The 19,367-nt window shown below is 48.0% G+C and overlaps 6 protein-coding genes and 1 non-coding gene across 8 annotated transcripts; 2 read left to right on the forward strand and 5 right to left on the reverse strand.

The window, feature by feature from the left end:
* Positions 1-294: 294 nt before the first annotated feature.
* On the reverse strand, positions 295-1,544 carry NCU16419. 2 transcript variants are annotated; one of them, XM_011395097.1, is made up of 3 exons: positions 1,337-1,544; positions 812-948; positions 295-536 (listed from the first exon to the last, which is right to left on the reverse strand). In XM_011395097.1, the coding sequence occupies exons 1-3, from the start codon at positions 1,365-1,367 to the stop codon at positions 525-527; spliced, it is 180 nt and encodes a 59-aa protein (XP_011393399.1). In that variant the 5' UTR covers positions 1,368-1,544; the 3' UTR covers positions 295-524. The 2 variants fall into 2 exon arrangements, with proteins under 2 accessions (XP_011393399.1, XP_011393400.1); XM_011395098.1 differs by having other exon boundaries at positions 335-1,402; positions 1,455-1,478.
* Positions 1,545-2,623: 1,079 nt separating this feature from the next.
* Positions 2,624-4,287, reverse strand: NCU00981 (ribosome biogenesis protein NSA2). Its single transcript, XM_960081.2, has 5 exons — positions 4,101-4,287; positions 3,965-3,983; positions 3,603-3,888; positions 3,016-3,457; positions 2,624-2,948 (listed from the first exon to the last, which is right to left on the reverse strand). The coding sequence occupies exons 1-5, from the start codon at positions 4,101-4,103 to the stop codon at positions 2,913-2,915; spliced, it is 786 nt and encodes a 261-aa protein (XP_965174.1). The 5' UTR covers positions 4,104-4,287; the 3' UTR covers positions 2,624-2,912.
* Positions 4,288-4,359: 72 nt separating this feature from the next.
* On the reverse strand, positions 4,360-6,648 carry NCU00980 (hypothetical protein). The gene is made up of 2 exons (XM_960080.2): positions 6,248-6,648; positions 4,360-6,188 (listed from the first exon to the last, which is right to left on the reverse strand). The coding sequence occupies exons 1-2, from the start codon at positions 6,251-6,253 to the stop codon at positions 4,983-4,985; spliced, it is 1,212 nt and encodes a 403-aa protein (XP_965173.1). The 5' UTR covers positions 6,254-6,648; the 3' UTR covers positions 4,360-4,982.
* A 305-nt stretch (positions 6,649-6,953) lies between these two features.
* On the forward strand, positions 6,954-8,057 carry NCU00979 (60S acidic ribosomal protein P2). Its single transcript, XM_960079.3, has 4 exons — positions 6,954-7,106; positions 7,169-7,336; positions 7,403-7,529; positions 7,588-8,057. The coding sequence occupies exons 2-4, from the start codon at positions 7,178-7,180 to the stop codon at positions 7,632-7,634; spliced, it is 333 nt and encodes a 110-aa protein (XP_965172.1). The 5' UTR covers positions 6,954-7,106; positions 7,169-7,177; the 3' UTR covers positions 7,635-8,057.
* A 272-nt stretch (positions 8,058-8,329) lies between these two features.
* Positions 8,330-12,141, forward strand: NCU00978 (checkpoint protein kinase). Its single transcript, XM_960078.2, has 2 exons — positions 8,330-10,519; positions 10,574-12,141. The coding sequence occupies exons 1-2, from the start codon at positions 8,684-8,686 to the stop codon at positions 11,501-11,503; spliced, it is 2,766 nt and encodes a 921-aa protein (XP_965171.2). The 5' UTR covers positions 8,330-8,683; the 3' UTR covers positions 11,504-12,141.
* Positions 12,142-12,320: 179 nt separating this feature from the next.
* NCU00977 (aconitate hydratase) lies at positions 12,321-13,700 on the reverse strand. Its single transcript, XM_960077.2, has one exon. It carries the CDS (start codon positions 13,530-13,532, stop codon positions 12,879-12,881), a length of 654 nt encoding a protein of 217 aa, XP_965170.1. The 5' UTR covers positions 13,533-13,700; the 3' UTR covers positions 12,321-12,878.
* A 481-nt stretch (positions 13,701-14,181) lies between these two features.
* NCU15043 lies at positions 14,182-14,270 on the reverse strand. The gene has a single exon. It is a non-coding gene; the product is annotated as a tRNA-Tyr (tRNA).
* Between the last annotated feature and the right edge of the window lie 5,097 nt (positions 14,271-19,367).

A 19,367-nucleotide genomic window follows, 5' to 3' on the forward strand; every position in this document is an offset into this window, starting at 1 on the left:
ACATCAGCAACTGCTGTGAGAATCGATGGGTCCCATTTCCGTGCATCCCCCCCCCGGTCTCTTTCCCCCTGCGTCTGATGTTCGGGGCCTCTTCCATGGTCTCTTCAATATTCCTACTCGATACTTCATTTCATATGAAGGGCCCAGAGCATGTGAAAAGCCAAAGAAGTGAAGTGCTCGAGAACCATATACACTTGAAGATGATAGCGCAGCTCAATATTTCAATCTAATACTCGGTCTAGCGGTAAAGAAGTCCTACGACATACTCAATTGAAATCCGGATAGATCATGTACGGTGTCATTCTCGAAATCAAACTTCACGTACTACCCGAATGTGGAAGCTCAACGCTGTACTCCTAGGCATGCCTACTCGCGTCTTGTGTCCGCCATGGTACATAAAAGATCATAGGAAGTATCCTGACCCCCACAGCTCTTCACCCTGACTGTTTGCCCGGTTCTCCACCAAAGTGTACCTCAAGAGTCAAGACCACATCCTCCCCCTAGTCAACCCGAGAGCCGTGAGTCTATAACATGTCCTAGACAATTTCATCACGCACCACCGGTCAGCCATGATCTCTCTAGAAACATGAGCCAGTCACCAATATTGATAGCCAGTGGTCCTCAACATAGCCACAAACCACAAACCACAACCAAAACAAGTCTCTCGGGGAGAGGGGACATCCAACTGCAAAGTCGAAAGACTTTTTGCAACCCTCAAACTCCAAACCAAATATACTAAAAGGGTGGGATAAAAAGAAAAGGAAAGAGAAAAAAAAAAAAAAAAAACACCATTTCAAGAAATAATACACACCCCCGTCACCGATCCCTTGGGCGGATACTGATGTCCCTCCTTCTCGATCTTAGGCTCGCACTTGCACCACTCCTCTTTCGGCACGCCATCCATGATCTTGGGGACGTGGTGGCCGCAGCCTACCCAAGTTACGCCGTCTACGTACGAAATGTTCATCAGCGACGGGAGTCGGCAGAGTCGGCAAAGGAAGATTTCATTGTTCATCAAAGTGAGTGGGCCAAAAGTGAGGACGGGATAGGTAGGTAGGTAGAGGTACGGCAAGTAGGTACGTTAGACAAGCAGGATTGATTGATGCCCATGACCTGGTAGGTAAGTAAGACGGAGGAGGGGATGGTGTGTGAGCAGAAAGATTCCTGTTTGTGTTTGGTATGTCGCTGTTGGTTTGTGGGTTGATGAGGCTGTGACCCAAGCAAGCAATCAAGCAAGCAACGAACCAAGGATGGATACCTATCTAGGTAGGGACCGGAAGAGCCGGGAATGAAGGAAGAGATGGGCCGCAAGTGATAGGATAGCAAGTGAACTTACGGCAGACGGGACATGCTGCTTTGTGGCACATGTTGGGTGAGATGAGGCCCGGTGGTTTGTTGAGAGCTTGCGGATCTTCAGTTCACTGGTAGCAGTGGTTCGGCGAGTGTAAACTAACTTGGGAGATATCTCTCGCGACGATGTACTTAGCACAAGCCGAGAAAAAAGATGTAGTATGTGGTGCCTCGGTGTAAACCAACGGAAAGGCTGTGCTCTCAGCTTAGGCTCTTCCACTGCCAAACCAGACGTATGCGAAGAGCTCGGCCGCAACATGACGTATCAATGATGAGGTGTGCCAAAGCACTGGAACTCCGCCTCAATGGTTCAAAATATCTTTTTTTTCATCTCCATGAAAGGATCAGCTTGGAAACTTCCAACAGATGTTAATTATTCCTAATCAGCTTCTTGTCCTCTCTTCTCGCGAATAACGAGTGCCTTGCCTACCGCTACGGACATATCTTTCTCGTTTCCTTCATCAGCGATGGCCACGTCGGTAGTCCGGACCAGGAGCAAACAAGTGAGCTAGTCTCAAACACTTCACTTCGTCTGCCGGTTTGCCACTGCTTCATACCTCTAGAGTGGTATATCTTCTGACGGCTGGTTGACGAGGCCAGAGCCTCTCAAAAGAGTAGGGAGATCGCCTAAATCATGACTGGTTCTTCTGGTTTCATCCATTGGGGTTCCGGTTGTTTACCTTACCTAGTTTGGCTTAGTTGAAAAGCTGGTTTGCACATTCTCTGGTAGATTTTGGCTTCAAGGAGAGGGTGACTACGATGCATCTTACCGATTCCTGCGCTTTCCCGGGGCCATTAAAGCTAGGATCCCGAGACATGGGCAAATCGCTTCTTTATATCGCTTCGAGTAGCTCTTCGTTGGTACGGTATCAGCGTTTCGTTGACCGTTGAGTGGTGGCAAGTGGGCTTGAAGAGTACAGAAGTTACTCGTCGGTCTGGATAGAAAATACCTGCTTTTGATTCTTGGAGGCTGGGTTGACCCTGGAGTGATGAAGCTCGGAACTGCTCTCCTTCTAAAATCAAGATACAGAAGACAAGCTAGATGCTCTGAGCTGATGTAGAAGTCAATGTGTTGCCCTTGCGTTAGTTGCTTGCGGTGTTGCATGTCAAATCGACCAGCAAATTTCCATCGACTCAGGATGCAGGGTTCCATACAGCCATTTAGACCTTTGTAAGGTTAATCGCTTGCCAGCATAGTCTGCTCGAAACCCATGGGAGTCAACCTAGATCAAGCGCAGCAGCAACCAGAGAAGATATATCTATGTGTCTTATCGTATTAATCCATGTCTTCTAAACCATCAGGTGATACAATCAACCAAAACAAATGATCGGAGGGTATAATGTTCTACCGCAGATTGTGTGTGTATCTTAACCACTATACTACCTAAGTGAACCCCCGGACGAGATATTTTGCGCGGCCGTGAGTGTCGATCCTCTTTCAAAACACCAGACGCCAGTCCCAGATGCAAAATCAGATTTAACGCAATCCCGTTACAGTTGCCGCCCAAGAGACTAGACATATAATTAGACAAATCAAACCATCACCCTCTTCACTCTTGCGCTTAAACCAGGAGCACAGCGTTCAAGCATCCGTCGTTCTGGTGGAAGTTAAGTATTAGCAGTTCGTCCATGTAAAGTTAAGAGGCGGGGTTGTGCTGGTCATACCTCAGGGTTGTTGGTGATCTGCGCATAACGACCCCAGGCAATTTTGCCCGACGCGGTGACCATACCAAGATCGGAAACGTTGACCTCGATAATAGTACCCTTGGACAGAACACCAAGCTGGGTATAAAGGGGGTTGCTGGGGTTCTTCTTGACGCCGAGAATGGGGAGCTGAACCGTGACATTGAGGGTAGGGTGGGTGACGTTGGCCTTCTTGTAACGGAGACCCATGGGCCGGATGAAGCGTTCGTACTTGACTGGGCGTCTGGTGAAATCGGGTCCGACGAATGTTGGCTTGGTGACGACGCGCTTCCAGCCCTTCTTGTGCACCTTCTTGCCCGTCTTGACGACCTTGAAAAGCTCCTCTTCGCTGATACCCTTGACCTTGGGAATAGGGACCGAGAAACGAGCGGCCTTCTCGGCACGCTTGCTCTTGATCTGGGAACTGCACGAAGAAAACGGTCAGTCTCTCGTCATCGTATGGGACCCTTTCCAACCTCCATGACTACTGCCATCATTGCATTCACATTGGCCTCCACCTCCGCCGCGGCCGTTCGCTTCTCATGTGTCCTCCCATTCAAGTGACGTACCTCAAAGCCTTCGCACTCGTGGGGTTCGAACGGTCGAGCAGATAAGCGGGAACGGGGTTCGAAGGGTCCTTCTCCTCGGGGGCGCCCTTGACATTGCGCTCCTCGTGCTGCTTGATGGCCTTGCGCATCTGGATCTTCTGGGCATGACGCTCCTTGGCAAAGAGCTTGGCCCTCAGGCCACGCAAGTTCTGTGCATTCTCGCTCTGCTTGTGACCCTCACGGGCAGCCTTCTTGCGTGCGCGCTCCTCGGTGTCCAGACGCTTACCGTGAAGCTTCTGGGCGCGTTCTGCGAAACGAAATAATTGGTTAGGGACTGGAAACAGGTCGACGGTAATCAAGATCGAGTGCGAAGGGAACTATACCGATGTATTCGTTCTGAGGCTGTATTCAGGAAAACGTCGGTTAGCATGGTCTGCTCTCAAGTGATCGGAAGGGGTCATGATGTTGAGGAGAGTGGCTGTGGATTGGGAGGGCAATTCGAAGAAATGATATCCGTACCATATTGGTGTTTTAGGCCCTTTGAGGGTCTTGCGGTTCAAGATATGTGGCGACGCAATCTGGCCTTCAGATGTTGTAGGGCGACGAAGGGCGACGAGAATGACGATGCGGTTTAGGTCAATATGCTTCAGTACCTCTACCTATGCGAATGCCTGCTGAACGGACGTCTTGAAGCCGATAAAAAAACCATTCAAGGCTAGCTTTCCTTATCGGGCGGCTCCTCCAGTGGCGGAGACCCGTAAAGAGGTGGACATAGTGGGGCAGCTTCATCACCTGTCATTGGTTGATATCTACTTAACAGCATGTCCAGGAAAACGTGGAGTGGGTTCGGATGAAGGTGCCTGCCAGCTGCAGGGCATTGGAAGTGCACCGCGGCAGCCAGAGCCGCCCGTTGAGGACGAGAACCTTGATGGAAGGCCAGTGGACAACTTTTGTATAGATCCGGAGATCACCTTACCATTCGTAGAATGGCTCCTGCAACTAGGTTATTACCAAGGGACACTAGTTGTGTGGCTCGCATAACCCGCTTCAACGAGCACAGTAGGTATGTCAACAAAGGCAAAACCCAAAGACGTGGTATGCTTGGGGGTGTTAAGATATCTAGATATGCTACACCGTGTCATGACAACCTATACTATAATTCGTCCGACGGGCTCTATTGCCAGCCAACGCCCGCCAATGAAACCGGAATCCGTGCAAAATGACTAAACTCCAGACGCTGATGCAAAATGTTTCTGGGTGTCCGTCCTGTCTTCCAGCCAACGCCATTGCAAAACCGTCTCCAGAAAACGAATTCCTGCCTTGAAATTATCACGATGCGCCGAAACCTTCCCAATTTAGAGGCAAAAGAAAGAAGGAGACACGCCACGCAACCACGACATATCAGCGGTCTCCGGCTCTGGACTTGAGTTTTGCAAGTGCTGCCCGCTTTCTTTCCTCCTTCTCGCGCTTCAACCTCTTCTCCAGCGCCTCCTGCTCCATGTCTTCTCTGCGAGCCTGCAACTCTGCCCGGCGTTCCTCCGCGTCGATGTCGGACAATCCCGCCTCCATGTCTGAGTCATCCTCTTCCAGTGACTCGTAACCACCGCGACGACCATAGCCGTAGCCATCGTCCTCATCTTCGTCGTACTCGATGAAATCGTCCAACTCTTCATCCTCCTCCTCGCGTCTCCGGGGACGTGAGAATGAGGCGCCATAACCGGACAGCCCACGGCCCCTACTTGCGCCTGCCGAGGTGGATGCTCCTGGTTTTGTGGTGGTGGCCCCTGGGCGGGGACGTGCCGTGCCTTGGTATCCAGTCGTCGCTAAAGCAGCCTTCTTTACCTTCTTCTCCTCCACGGCATTTTGGCCTGTCTTGGACTTGGCGCCAGCCGGGGCTGAGGGGGTGATACTCCGCTGACGGTTCGCAGTCGTGCCGTTGGTACCATTGCGGGTTGGCCCAGCTGTCACACCGCTCCTCCCGGTAGTCGGTGGCCTTACATCCTTCTTGCCCTTTTTCGCTTCCTCGGCCTTTAATTCCTTGCGTTCCTTCAGCGTCAACTGCTTCTCCACCTTCTTGTGCTGAATCTTTCCAACGGATGACAGCATGGGCTGATTGGCCTGGGCCCTTGCCATGATCTCTGCATAGGAGCGTTTCTTCGGAGGTCCAGAGCCGGCGACAGGAGCGCTAGGGGCGGGTCGGCTGACGAGCGGTCGCGAAAGTGGAGCCTTATTCCCATTCGAGCTTGTTCCTCCCACCTTTGACTGCGTCGATGTGGTCTTGGTTGACACCGGAGCTGTTAGTTTCGTGGTCGAACGTGGTTGCGCGGTGCCGGTGTAGCCAGTTGTTTTTTCTGCGGGACGCGTTGGGTTCGCATTTCCTGTGGGGCGCTCCGTCGGTCGGTCGGCGGGGCGCGCTGTAGAAGGTTTCGATACGTTTCCATTCGGCCGGGCACTTCCATTTGTCGCTGGTTCGGTACGCGGGGCCTTTGGCGCAGAACCTCGAAGGTCATCGTCGGCCTTCCGTTTAGATGCTGTTGGGACATCTTTCGTCGAGATCGATGATGACGATGGCTTTTCGCCCGTTATCGATGCGAGCAAATCCGAAATCTGCACACGTGTCAGCCAGCCTTTTAAAGGGCAAGCGCACTAAACGAATGGCAACTTACCGGCATGGCTGTGGTTGTATCGGTGAATAACCTTCTTTTACCAGCTTTGCTTATCCTTCTCCTGCGTTCAAAAGACGGAGAGTTGTCCAGGCATCGAACAAGAGGAGAAGGAAGTAGGTGGCAGGGTTTTATATGCTTCCGTCACAGATCGCCTCAACTGACGATGCAGATGCACAGTGGGACAAGCGCGAATGCTTTGGCAAAAAACACGGCGAAAGAATGGGCGCGAGTATGCGAGGTCGCCAGTCGCCCGATAGTGCCGAAACCAAGAATAGGAATTAGGTTGGAGATGGGTTGTTGGCGAAAGAAGAACAAAGAATCCTGCGTGATCGGGGACTTGGTTTCGCAACTTTTGCTGGGCAGAGACAGAGACGGGAGCCAGGATGGTCAGCGTAGTGAACGACCCACCCAGTCACTTCTGGTCGGAGCGGTGAATCGCGGTCTCCGAGGTCAAAGTCACAGGCCCAGACGGTCCAGACCAGCAGCGTGCCAAGCCGCACGTCACCGAAAAGTTGTGTTTATTGCCAAGAGCGCCCAAGGCGTTATGAATTGGCCAGCTTTTTATGTAATTGCAAGCGGCCGGCAGGCAACGACGGAAGGGAGCTTGGCGGGAAAGAACGCACGGGATCTGCCCTAAGTCGAGTGGATTGGTCAGGTGATTTGAGGCTTGTGGGCTTTCGTGGGGCGCAAAATTGCGGGGCTTCACAGGAACGAAATTGTAAAAATAATCCGTGATCGGGTCCCGTCCGCGAACTTCTTTCCGAAACAGTGAACTTCCACCCCCAAGAACCTAAGAAGAGTCTTTCTCCGCCACAACTCAGCGGTTAAACCTGATTGACATCTCTGGTTCTCCAGCTCAGTAAGTTTTTGGTCCAGCCTTCCACAACCGTAGGATTTCCGTCTAACAACGCGACCTTCAAGACAGACAAAATGAAGCACTTGGCCGCTTACCTCCTCCTCACCCTCGGTGGCAACACCGCCCCCTCTGCCGCTGATGTCAAGGCCGTCCTTGAGTCCGTTGGCATTGAGGCCGACTCCGAGCGCCTTGACAAGCTCATTTCTGAGCTCGAGGGCAAGGACCTCAACGAGGTACGACTATTGTCCGGAGAGCAGACTTGAGTGTCCGGCGCACATGGCTAACACGAGATATTACAGTTGATCGCTGAGGGTTCCTCCAAGCTCGCTTCCGTCCCCTCCGGCGGTGCTGCTGCCCCCGCTGCCGGTGGTGCCGCTGCCGCCGCTGGTGGCGCTGCTGAGGAGAAGAAGGAGGAGAAGGTTGAGGGTAAGGACACATTCAATCGCTTGCGCTGTCGCATTCAGCTGCTAACTGCTGGGTACAGAGAAGGAGGAGTCCGACGAGGATATGGGCTTCGGTCTCTTCGACTAAGCGTCTCCTACCATTGTCCGGTAACATGGCATGGTATTTTCCGAGAAACCTTGACGGATTGTACACGCGGTTCAAAAGTCACCTGCATCACATTCGCCTTGACGGCGGCAGCAGAGCTGGAGTTCTTGGGATTACAAGGGCACGTCTTTCATAAGGGCGTCAAACGGCACATAGGCGGAACAATACAAGTCGCAAGGTTTTCTTCGGACCTTTTTGTCCCTTCGTGATCATACATGTGCGTGCTGCGCTGTTCTGGACATCTGCGCCTGCAGCTAAAATTGCTGAGAATATGTTGCTTGAACATGCATGTTTGTGAGCTCTTCTTCTTTTCCGTTCCTGTTATCGCACTGATATGGCGTCCCATCGACGGCGCCCTGCGAGAACGTTGGTAAACAAATCCCTTGATATTCACTTGACATGCAGCTCCATTGTCGTCTCCATTCATTTATCGATACGCACGGTTGCATGTGGTTCCTTCAAGTCGGGCTTCCCTGTTGTTTTTGTTGTTGTTGCTGTAAACAAAGCTTGGCAAGCTCATCACTGGAGTTTGCGTTTCCCAGAGAAAGGATCCATTTCAGCGGTTGCCGCGAGCAACCATGCAACATCACCCCGTGTTTTGATTGGTCGCAGCTCCACAAGTCAAAATACTCGCTCCTAGCGAAAGCCAACAGTCAGCACGCACCCAGGGCCCCAATACAGAGTGAAACCCCCCATCGTCTCCTCTAGCTTCCGTTCACGACATGCTTCATCCGCGCCGCACCATATGATTTCTCGCTACTCTCGTTATTCTTGGTTCCATGCGCTACTCTGGCACGTAGATTCGCAATCGCCCACGCAGCCCTGTGCTTATTAGGTATTATTTTCTTCAATTTTGGACTACATCTGAAAAGGCGGCAAACCAGGCGCAAAACAAGAGCAGGATCGTCCGTGGCTGCGAAAGACGGGCAAGGTTCCAAGCTCGCAAACAGGACGAAAAGTTAGGTCCACCCAACGCCGAGCCAGCGCATTTGCAACCGCAACCAAAACAACAGGGGCGGTAAACAAAACACATGAACGACATGTCGTCCATTTCGCCAACGCCCATGGGCGGTGGAAGCCACTTTACGTCTATGGGAAGAAGGACATCCGCTAGACAAGCTTTGCGACGTCCCCCATCGCGGCCCATGCTCAATCGCAGCGAGTCGAATCCCCAGTCGCAATCTCAACAGTATTCCAACCTCAACGACAGCTCGGACGACGAGATCCCCGTACCCATGAAACTCAGCGCCTTAACCAAGGCTCTGCTTAACGACGGCCATGCATCCGAAGCCTCATCTTTTGCGCAACATGGCGCTCCAGAGGATCTGCAGTTATCACCCCCAGCTCGACCACCATCACGCGTTACTAGAAGAAGCGCGTTGTTGTCGTCAAAGTCGGAGGAAAGGTCGGAAGGTGTGAGGGCGCGGGAAGCGAGGCGGAGTATCAGAGGAGGAAGCCTGCAGCCCATGGACAGGCCGACGTCGCCAGTCCAGAACGACAGCAGCAACAACCGCGATGGCAGCCCGGTACCTAGGAAACGAGTGGTCCGCCTCAGCAATCCCGTGCAGGGTCCAGTCAGTTTTTCAGGAAATGTCCGGAGACTCTCATCGACGACGGCAAACCAGAGGAGAACCAGGACGGAGAGCAGGGAAAGAGAGGTCGAGAAAGAAATTCCATCGTTTCTACAGCAGCAAGGAGATGCAGGATCAGATTCAGCGGGAGATGCCCAAACGCCCGTGATCAGGACGGTCAGGATTGCGGTGGGCTCTGGGTCTTCAGGCAGCAAGGGTCGGATTTCTCTAGGGGGAGGAGGAGGGTCGTCGGGTAGTTCGTTCGCCGGTGTTTCCGGGAAACGCGGCACAGGATATAGTGATCACGAGAATCCCGAGGATCCTGCAACCATTGGAAGGCCACAAACGGTAGCACCACAAAGCTCAATGCGTATCAAGAGAGTCGCAAAGCTTCCAGGGAGCTTTCTCAGCGGCCCAGCGCGGCGAGGGCGGAGAAGGCAGAGCGATGAGGACGAGGCAGCACATGGAGAAAACGAAGGTATGGGCATGAACCAAGACAACGATGGGAATTACGAGAGCCACATGCAGAGCCATGTCGAAGCCGCTATGGGCGAGCAACATTTGTCGTTCTACGGGTCCAACAATAACTATCGCGATTATGCCGCATCCGGAAGTCCTGTTAGCGGCAAAGCCGGAGCGGTTCGCAGGCGAGAATCCAACTTCAGAACGATGGAAAGAGATAACGGGGAACTGGGTTACAAGATCGCTGAGCCTCATCCAGATATGCCCATGAACAACGACAAGGAGAACGAGGCACCGCCGACCTTCAAAAGGGCCAAGCTGACCCCGTCCGCAATGCTCGATCACGAGATCCCGAAACCGGTTATCCCCGAACCAATGGCCCTCGACATTGGGCGCGACATCGGGCGAGATCTTAAGAGGCTTTCGATTTCACCCGACCGCAAAGCGCTGGCGCATAAGAGTCAGAATACACCGCACAGGCCGGCGCCTCCACCTCCACCAAAGATGTCAGTTGTCGAGACTGCAACAGCTGCGGCTGGAGCTTCTGCGACTGCTGGGGCGGCCAAGAAAAGGCAGGTCCTTTTGCGAGTGAACGGCCGAACATACACCCGCATTGACTGTATTGGACGAGGTGGTTCTGGCAAGGTTTATCGTGTTTCCGCTGAGAGTGGGAAGATGTTGGCCTTGAAGAGGGTGTCTCTCGAACATGCCGACGAAAACACCGTGAAGGGATTCAAGGGCGAGATTGATTTGCTGAAACGTTTGAATGGTGTGGAACGGGTCATTCAACTCATCGACCATGAGCTGAATCTGGAGAAGCAGGTACTCAGTGTGGTAAGTGATTCATCAACTTCAAAGGATTCGTACTGAATACTAACCCCACCATAGCTCATGGAAGTAGGCGAACTCGATTTCAACACGCTTCTTAAAAGCCGCCAAAGCACCGCAGAAGGCGCTCGTCTCGATCCAACCTTCATTCGGTATTACTGGAAAGAGATGCTCGAATGCGTGCAAGCCGTGCACGCCCGCGACGTTGTGCACAGTGATCTCAAGCCGGCCAACTTTGTCCTTGTCCAGGGCCGCCTCAAGCTCATCGATTTCGGCATCGCCAACGCCATCCAGACCGAAATGACAGTCAACGTGCACCGAGAAACGCAAATCGGCACGCCCAACTACATGTCGCCCGAATCTCTGATGGACTCGAACCAATACGCCTTCACGTCCGCCCAGAACGGCAAGTTCTGCATCCCGCCGCCGCTGAACCACCGCCAGCACGGCGCGCCCAAGCTCATGAAGCTCGGCAAGCCCTCAGACGTCTGGTCGCTCGGCTGCATCCTGTACCAGATGGTGTACGGCCTGCCGCCCTTTGGCAAGATTGCCAACCAGATGTCGCGATGCCAGGCCATCATCAACTGGTCGTACCAGATCGATTTTCCGGAAGCCACCGAGGACGGCAGCCGCGTGCCCCCCTCGGTCATCCGCACCATGCGCCGATGTCTCAACCGCGAGCAGCGCGAGCGCCCCACGTGCGACGAGCTACTGGCTGACACGGACCCGTTCCTGTACCCGCAGGAGTTCGATCCGTCAGTGTACGCGGCGGCGGAGCATGGTAGGGTCCTGCCTGTCACAGAGGAGCTATTGTCGAGGCTTATACAGAGTGTGGTGCAGAGATGCAAGGAGAGGATGCCCACGGAGGCGGAGGTGGTGAATACTTGGCCGCAGGCGTACTGGGCGACTGTGAGGAAGGCGGTCATGGGTGCCGGTAATAATGCTGGTGGAAGTGGAGGTGGGAATGGTAGTGGCGGCCACCAGAGGTGATAACTCGGAGGTCGTTTTCTTCTCTTACCTTTTCTTGTTGTTTGTTGTTCACACATGTTGGAAGATGGATGGATTGTTCTTGTTAAGCGTTATGGCTTGGATACGATACCCTTGTTGTTGTCGGAAGTTTCTGTTGGATACCCCCCCTGATCAGACCTCGGTTGGTTACTGGGAGTTTTGTATAGATACCTTCCACAAGACGTGTGGCGGTTGGGAAGCGAGCGATTGCGTCTGGGAGCGGCTCTGTTCGGGTTTGTTCTGTGGCTAATGAATGATGGATCAAACGGGTTGTGGATATCGTGTTCGCTGAACACCATGTCTATCTGGTTGCACGCACGGGTTGTATAATGGTGGAAAGTTGGCCGTTATTATTTTCTTTGTGTTGAGCTTGCTTTGTTTCTCTTTTTACTACTTGTTAGTGATGAAGATTATGACTGGAAAGGGTGCATTGGATTAATGGTGGGCGGGCGTTTCCGTTCTTTTTCCCTGACTATAGCTTTACCCCTTCTTATTTGCTTTCAACCGTCCATATTGTCATTGTTCAAAAGCTCTGTATCAGGACAACTCATTGCAGCGTTTAGTTATCCGTCTTATCCCTTCTCCCTTGCTGAATGATAGATTTCATGTACTATGTCGCAGCGAAAGGCTCGACTTGCTTTGGTGTCCATAAGGAGGCCAGAATGTAAGGCTGTTTTCAGTGATGATGGTTTGGATATCAATGTTTGGCCTGAAAACTCAACACTATATGCTTCAGGCATGCTCGAAGTAGTTTTCTTAGACTGCTTCGACCTCTGGAGACACAACGAACTTCATCAAGCTCAATATGCACGCTTGGTACTAGCCATGATTCCAATCCCCGTTTTATAATATGAACAAGAACAAATATGATACATGCCGAATATGTCGGTATATCCCCTTGATCCTACACAACTAGTCCATAGTTGATCTGTAATCACTCCTTTTCTAATCGAAGGACATACAGATGTATGACGGAAGAAGCCCGGGCAGGCCTTGCTACCCCTTTCTAAAGACCTCGGCTTCAACGAGTAGTGCTTGATAAATCTCACCGCGTCCGCCATCTGTAGCACATTTGGAATCCATCCAGCAGCAGCATAACATTAGGAATTTCCTCCATCCCCTTTGTCAAGTGTTTGTGTGCTATCCGTGTGCCATGCGGTCGGCTGTTTTGGGTTGAACGATGTTGTTCGATATTGGCCTGCCCGGGGTTGTCGGCTTCCTCCTCTCCTTCTCCCCTCCTCCTCCACTATTTGCCCACCACCCCTTGCCCCATCATCTCCTTTCAACAGTCGCATTCCAGCCTCACTGTTTTCTGTCCCCTCCCTTCCTTCAGCAGTAGCAACCCACTGTGACCCATTCAAAGGCTCGACACATCATTGATCTTCAACTGGTTGATCCTGAGAACCGTGTACTTGTGCTTGCTGAAAACATGCTTCTTCTTCCTGCACCTCCGCTTCTTCTTGATCATGACGCGCATCGGCTCGCTCTCGGTACCCATGACAATGGCGCGGCACTCAAACAGGCGCTCGTCCACGTACGGCGCGCCCTGAAGGGTCAGGTCGCGGCTGCCGATGACCGAGGCCCGGTTCAGGCGCAGCACGTCGCCAGGCGCCACGCCGGGCATCTTGAACGGTAGCTTTACCGTGTCACCCTCGGTCACGAGGTACGGCTTGCCGTGGATGTGGATGGTCGTGTAGTGGCCCGGCTGCGCGGCGAGCACGGGGAGGAGCTCCTTGACTTGCTGGCTTATCGGGGGTTGTTGAGAAAATGGTGTGCTGGTGGGAACGGCTGCGGGGGCCTCTGGTGTTGTGGCGGTAGTGACCTTTGGTGGGCTGGCCTTGAGCAGGGTGGCGGCAGCAGCAGCAGCATCGGACTGGCTGGTAGGCTCAACTTGCTGGGCAGTCTGGTGGAGGAAACGAGCGGCGGGACGGAAGGGGAGGAGGAAAGATGGTGGGAGGCGCGTGACGGGAGTGCGCAGCTCCAGGACGGAGCGCAAAAGTGCCCTGCTCATGGTTGGGAGTGGCGGTACGGTGCGGTCCGAGGCGCAACGAAAGGGGGAAGTTGTCGAGAGGTAGTGGCGGAGGCTGTTGGTTCGGGCTTCGGTGGTTCTGGCTTGGACGGAGCTCCGCAATCCCGCGACCTGACTGCCTGCGTCTCGAAGCTGGCGAGGAAAAATCGGGCCCCGTTTCTGGAGCGAAGCGTCGTCGCACACGGCACCGCTACGCCGGCAGAAAATAAAGCGGGGCTCCGGAACCGCATTCACCAATCGAAGTCATGGGTCTTCAGCTGGGTGAGCACTTTCAATATCGACATCACGAACGACAACACGGTCGATTTTCCATTCCTACATAGGCGAAACTACTACGAACAAGTTTACGGATACACGATGACTGAAATCTGCGCTGCTCAGTTCTCGATCGAAGAGCAAATTCGGCGCAAAAAGACCGCCACGGATGACCGCGGGGTATGGCCCGGCAGCCTTTACGACACCTACCACTCCTCGACCTGTTGCAATTCACGAGAAAGAGAACAGCCAATGGAGAGAGAGAACAGAAATCTTCGGTTCCACAAGAACAAAGACAAAAATGAATTAAAGACAGGGACGTGGGTGCGGCAGTGTCCTCAGCAGCGTCCAAAAAAAAAAAGCGAAAAAAGATGATTCCCCTCGACCGGAATCGAGCCGGTGACCTTTCGGTATACAATCTAGACAATTACAGCCGAACGTGATATCCAACTACACCACAAGGGGTTTATTTGTTGAATAGTGCCTGAATTCTTACACTCTTATCCTTTGGACACAGCAGCAATACCGACGAACCATTTGGAAGGCAGTATCACCACACGCCCCGATGAAATGTGCCATTAGAATTCGCACGAGGCCTTATTGAGCAGCTAGGCATTTGGACAATTTTAGGTATGTCACGGGTCACTTGCGAAGAATCATTTCGAAGTATCTTCTTCGCATCGTTGTCCCACACTGCACAAAGCGCACTGGACGTTAAACTTCCTCTTGAAGATCAGTACGAATATTTATTAATTTCATAATGTAGCACGAAATTTCACAATTCCCGTCTCCCAAAGCTTTACCGTTTCTATGACACTGTCGAAAACCTGTTTGACCGTTATCGCCCGTTGCTGACCTCCGCTCATACCTAACAAAGGAGACCCGATAAAAAGAAACTGAACAAAACCGACATGCCACTGTTTTTGGGGGAATTTTCGAACAAATGGTGATTGCAAATAAACCAACGTAAAACCAACAAATGGACGATAAGAAACCGGCATAGCCCATCGCGCCCATTCCCTCATACCACCTGCTCAAAGGAAGACGATTCGAGAAACATGGAAAGTATCCAGCACTTTAGTTTCCCATCTTCTTCGGCTCAACCTTACACCTGCTGTTACAGCGTGGTTCTCTAATAAGTAGTGGTTGGTAAGGGATCATAAAAGGTACTCCAACCAAGTAGGTAGGTACAAGTAATCATTATAGCACGAGGAGCTATAGAAGTAGAAGGGGAAAGAGTCTAATTATAAATACATATAATTTAAGGGCAGGGATATCAATCCCTAACAGTACTCCCCTCTCTAAAGCGCTATTCGTCTCGAATAGCCTTCTTAAGTAGCGCCAGACCCCTCGAATAGCCTTTCCTTAATCGTACTAAACCTTATCTACCTTCGGAATAGTAATTTATAAAATACCTATCTAGACTCCTCTTATTTACGTATCTATACGTAGTATTATATTCCTTATATACCTATTACCTATCGTTATAGTCCTATATTATATATTTCTCCAATTATAGGGTACCCTTAACTATTATTAAACACTTCTTACACCGGACCTCGGTATACCACTTAGCCCGGTATTTATTAAGATCCCTAGTATTTAGGAATCTCCTAGAGTACTCGTTACACAAGATTTTCTTACTATAGTCCTCCGTTATATACTTTTCGAATAATTCCTTAGTTCTAAATATTAAATCGTATAGTATATATTTGTACTAAAATTCCGCGGGGTTGTAAGTACATTAATAATTGTCTCTTTTAACTTTCTTAAAATATTATAGCCTATAGTTATATATTTATTTACCGTAGATTTTATTTAGATAGGCCCGTATAATATCCCTAATTGTAAGGACCTTATTATAAATCGGATAGTTTAAATAGATTATTCCTTCCATTATAATATAGTTTTCTAAGGCCCCTTCGCTATTAAAGATTCTATTATAATAATTATAAATAAAGCGTACCAATACCTTACGTTTCCTAGGTTATCCCCTAAGCTTATTCGGCTTAATTTAAACTATAGCTTCGTTTATAGGAAATTTATAAGTTATAAGGTCCGGTAGCGCCGTAGTTGGGTAGTATAGCAGCGTAGGAGGTGGTTTAGGGGCTTGTTAGTTTAGTAATAGCGGGTAGTATAGTAATATTAGAAATAGTATAGAGGCTCGCCGGCTTAGTAATAACGGGTAGTATAAAGATAAGGGCGAAAGTAGGTAGTATAATAATATTAGAGGCAGCGTAGGGGCTCGTTAATTAAGTAATAACGGGTAGTATAGGAATATTAGGGGCGAAAGCGAAAGGAGGGTTGGAATACTCTAATTTAATAACGGTAAGTTATACAATAGGAGTATAACGGGCGGGATAGAGAGTTCGGAATCTTTATTATTAATTTATCCCGGGAATTCTTTTTTTTCAAGCTATAATTATAAAATATAAAAGACTAAATATACGAATTTCCTTATACCTACAAACCAGGGTAGCCTTAATATATATACGCGCGGGTATACTTCTAAAATCTTATACAGGCTTATTTATTTAAATTCCAACTTATTAGGCTAGTCGGCTCTTAACTATACTTTATCCCTAATATAGTACCTAAGTATATTATTCCGGCTACCGTTTACTTATATTCGGTATTACTCTATAGCCTTATTTATATTATCTTTTAGTATTTCGAAAGTTTCTCTAATACATTCGATTCGGTTATTTATTTTAGCGATTCTTCTAGCGTCGTTTACTATTCTAAGTATCCTAGGGACTAGTAGTTTAATTCTAATTAAAGGGTTAAATTTATAATTAACGAAGAACGGGGATACCCAAATTATTTCGGATATATAGTTATTAGCTATAAATTCGGCGAAGGGCAACCAATTTACTTAATCGTCTTTTATTCTTAATACGAAGCTATAAAGGAATTGCTCTAGGGCGATATTAATAATCTCAAATTAGCTATTAATTTACGGGTAATAGGAGGTAAACATCTAGTACTTAAATCCTAAGCGTTCCAATAACCGTTATATTAGTAGGCTATCGAACGTACTTCCTCTATCGAATATTATTACTTAGGGCGCTCTATATAAGTAGAAGATATATTTAATAAATAAATCGACGAACTCCTCTACGCTAACTCCTTAGTAAAGTATAAAGTATCGTATTTTAATTAGGCGGTTAATAATTATAAGGATATATAAATACATAACGCCGTTCCGTATATAGGGGGGTAGTAGCCCGATATAATTAATATAAATTTCTATTTATAATTGAAAGGGTATACTTAATAATTAAAGGTAATTAATCGATTATTTATATAATAGCTTAGATCGTCGGCATATATAGCAAGCGTATACGAATATTGCAACTTCCTTATATATATTAGGCTACTAATAGTATTATCGAATAAGTTTATATATTTTTATATCTCTTAGGTAGCCGGCTATAGGTAAACTATAGTATCGGTATATAATTTAGAATTTAAACACATCGTCGGACGGTATAAATAATCTATTTTACTAATAAATACGTCCGTTACATATAGAGCATTTAGTAAAAGGGACTCTAATAGTACGCTTAAGTCTAGCGGGCTAACTATCGGTATATAAGAGGGCGGATATTATATTTTAAGCATCTCTAGAGGCGTTATAAGCGGCTTTAACGTAATTCTCAAAGAATTAGGAAATATCTAGGGCGTAAATGTATATAGGGGCCATACCTAATAATAATCTATTATTTATAAGAATCCGAATTATTCGTTTAATAACATAATTATTAAATATATTATATTTAAAGGTAGGGGAATTACTGGGGCGGCGGCTTAGGGCGTCGGGTCTAATAGCTTACATACCTAGCCAATAAATAATACAGAAGTTGAACTGGCTTAGGAATTCGGACTAGCGGGCTTATTATTAATTAAATAATTTAATTGTTATAAAGTATTAAAGGTTCTTATAATTAATAATAATTTCTACTAATTTATCTATATCGGTACCTTAAAATTCTAAGCGCTATTCCTCAAAAGCCTTAATAATCGCGAGGAGCTCTTTATTATAAATCTCGTAATTATATTTAATAACCGTATATTTACTCAAGAAGTAGGCTATAGGGCGCAATCGGTTCTCGTCGTCGTATTAAAATAATACTCTACTAAAGGCCCAATTAGAAGCGTCGGTTTCAACCACAGTCCTACAAGAGGGGTTAAAATAAGCAAATATTTCTATATTAGTAAAGGAGTCTTTTAAGCATTAGAAGGCGGTTTAACAAATGTCAGTCCATTTCCAAATATTCTCCTTTCGGAGTAGTAATATTAGTAGTTTAATTATTAACGAGAAACCTTTTATAAAGCGTTAATAGAAGTTAATAAATCCGAAGAATTTCTATAGATCCTTTACGCTTCCTAAGGGTTCCTATTCGGTAACTGCCTTAATTTTCTCCAAGTCCATTTCGATACCGTATATAATAATAATCAAACCGAGGTACTTCGTCTTTATAGTATAGAATTCGTACTTCTTAATATCGACGTAAAGACCGGCCTCGGTTAGTTTAGTAAGGATAGTTCTAATATATTAAATATACTCCTTTTTATTCTTCGAATAGATAATAATATTATTTAAATATACTTAGGCGTATCGATTGAGGCAATTATATAAAATATCGTTAATAAAATTTTAAAATAAACTTGGGGCGTTATATAGGCTAAAGGGTATTACTAGGGTTTCGTAGAGGCCAAACCTTATAATAAAAGCAATTTTCTAAACGTTATCTTTAGCTATACGGACTTTATTAAAAGTAGCGATAATATCGAACTTAATATAAATCTTCGCATTATAAAGGGAATCGAAAGTTTTATAAATAAATAAAAGTAGATATCAGTTCTTAATCGTAATATTATTCAATCCGCAATAATCTTAGCAAATTCGGACTCCTCCGCCGGGCTTGCAAACTAGTAGGAGGGGCGCGGCCGCGCAGGAGGTGGAGGGTCGAATAAATCCCTTATCGAAGTTATCGTCCAACTACTTTTTAACGCATTAGAATTCTACTTAGGATATTGGTCGATTCCTAATAATAGGCGGGTCCTTTCTGGGCTTAAAGTCGATTCTATAGTCGTACAATTGGGATAGCGGCAAATTATCGGCGGCGCGGGCTATAAAGACAGTAATAAGGTTATAATATTCCTCCAATAGTTTAACCCTAATCTCGTTCTTAAAGGGGTAGGTTTTTAGCTTTATAAATTTATTTATATCCTTATTATTAACTTTCTATATTAAAAAATATTTATTATAATAGAAGTCGAAGAACTAGTAGAATCGTAGGCTTAACTTAGCTCGAAGCGCTTCTTTATCACCTATCCCTTCGAAAAAATCGCAGAATTCTTCGTTAGAAAGGTCTAGGCAATCGGAGTCGCCAATCTTATTATTTTTATCGAATAATTCTTCCAATTAGTCTAAATAAATACGTACGATCTAAACGTTATCCTATTAGCAGAATTAGGTAAAGTTAGTAGTAGAAAGCATCCTAATATCGTTAAGGGTATTAATTTTTAAGGATCGTATAATTAGGAAGCGCCCTT

Source organism: Neurospora crassa, linkage group I (assembly GCF_000182925.2).
Source record: "Neurospora crassa OR74A linkage group I, whole genome shotgun sequence".
Lineage (NCBI taxonomy): Eukaryota > Fungi > Ascomycota > Sordariomycetes > Sordariales > Sordariaceae > Neurospora > Neurospora crassa.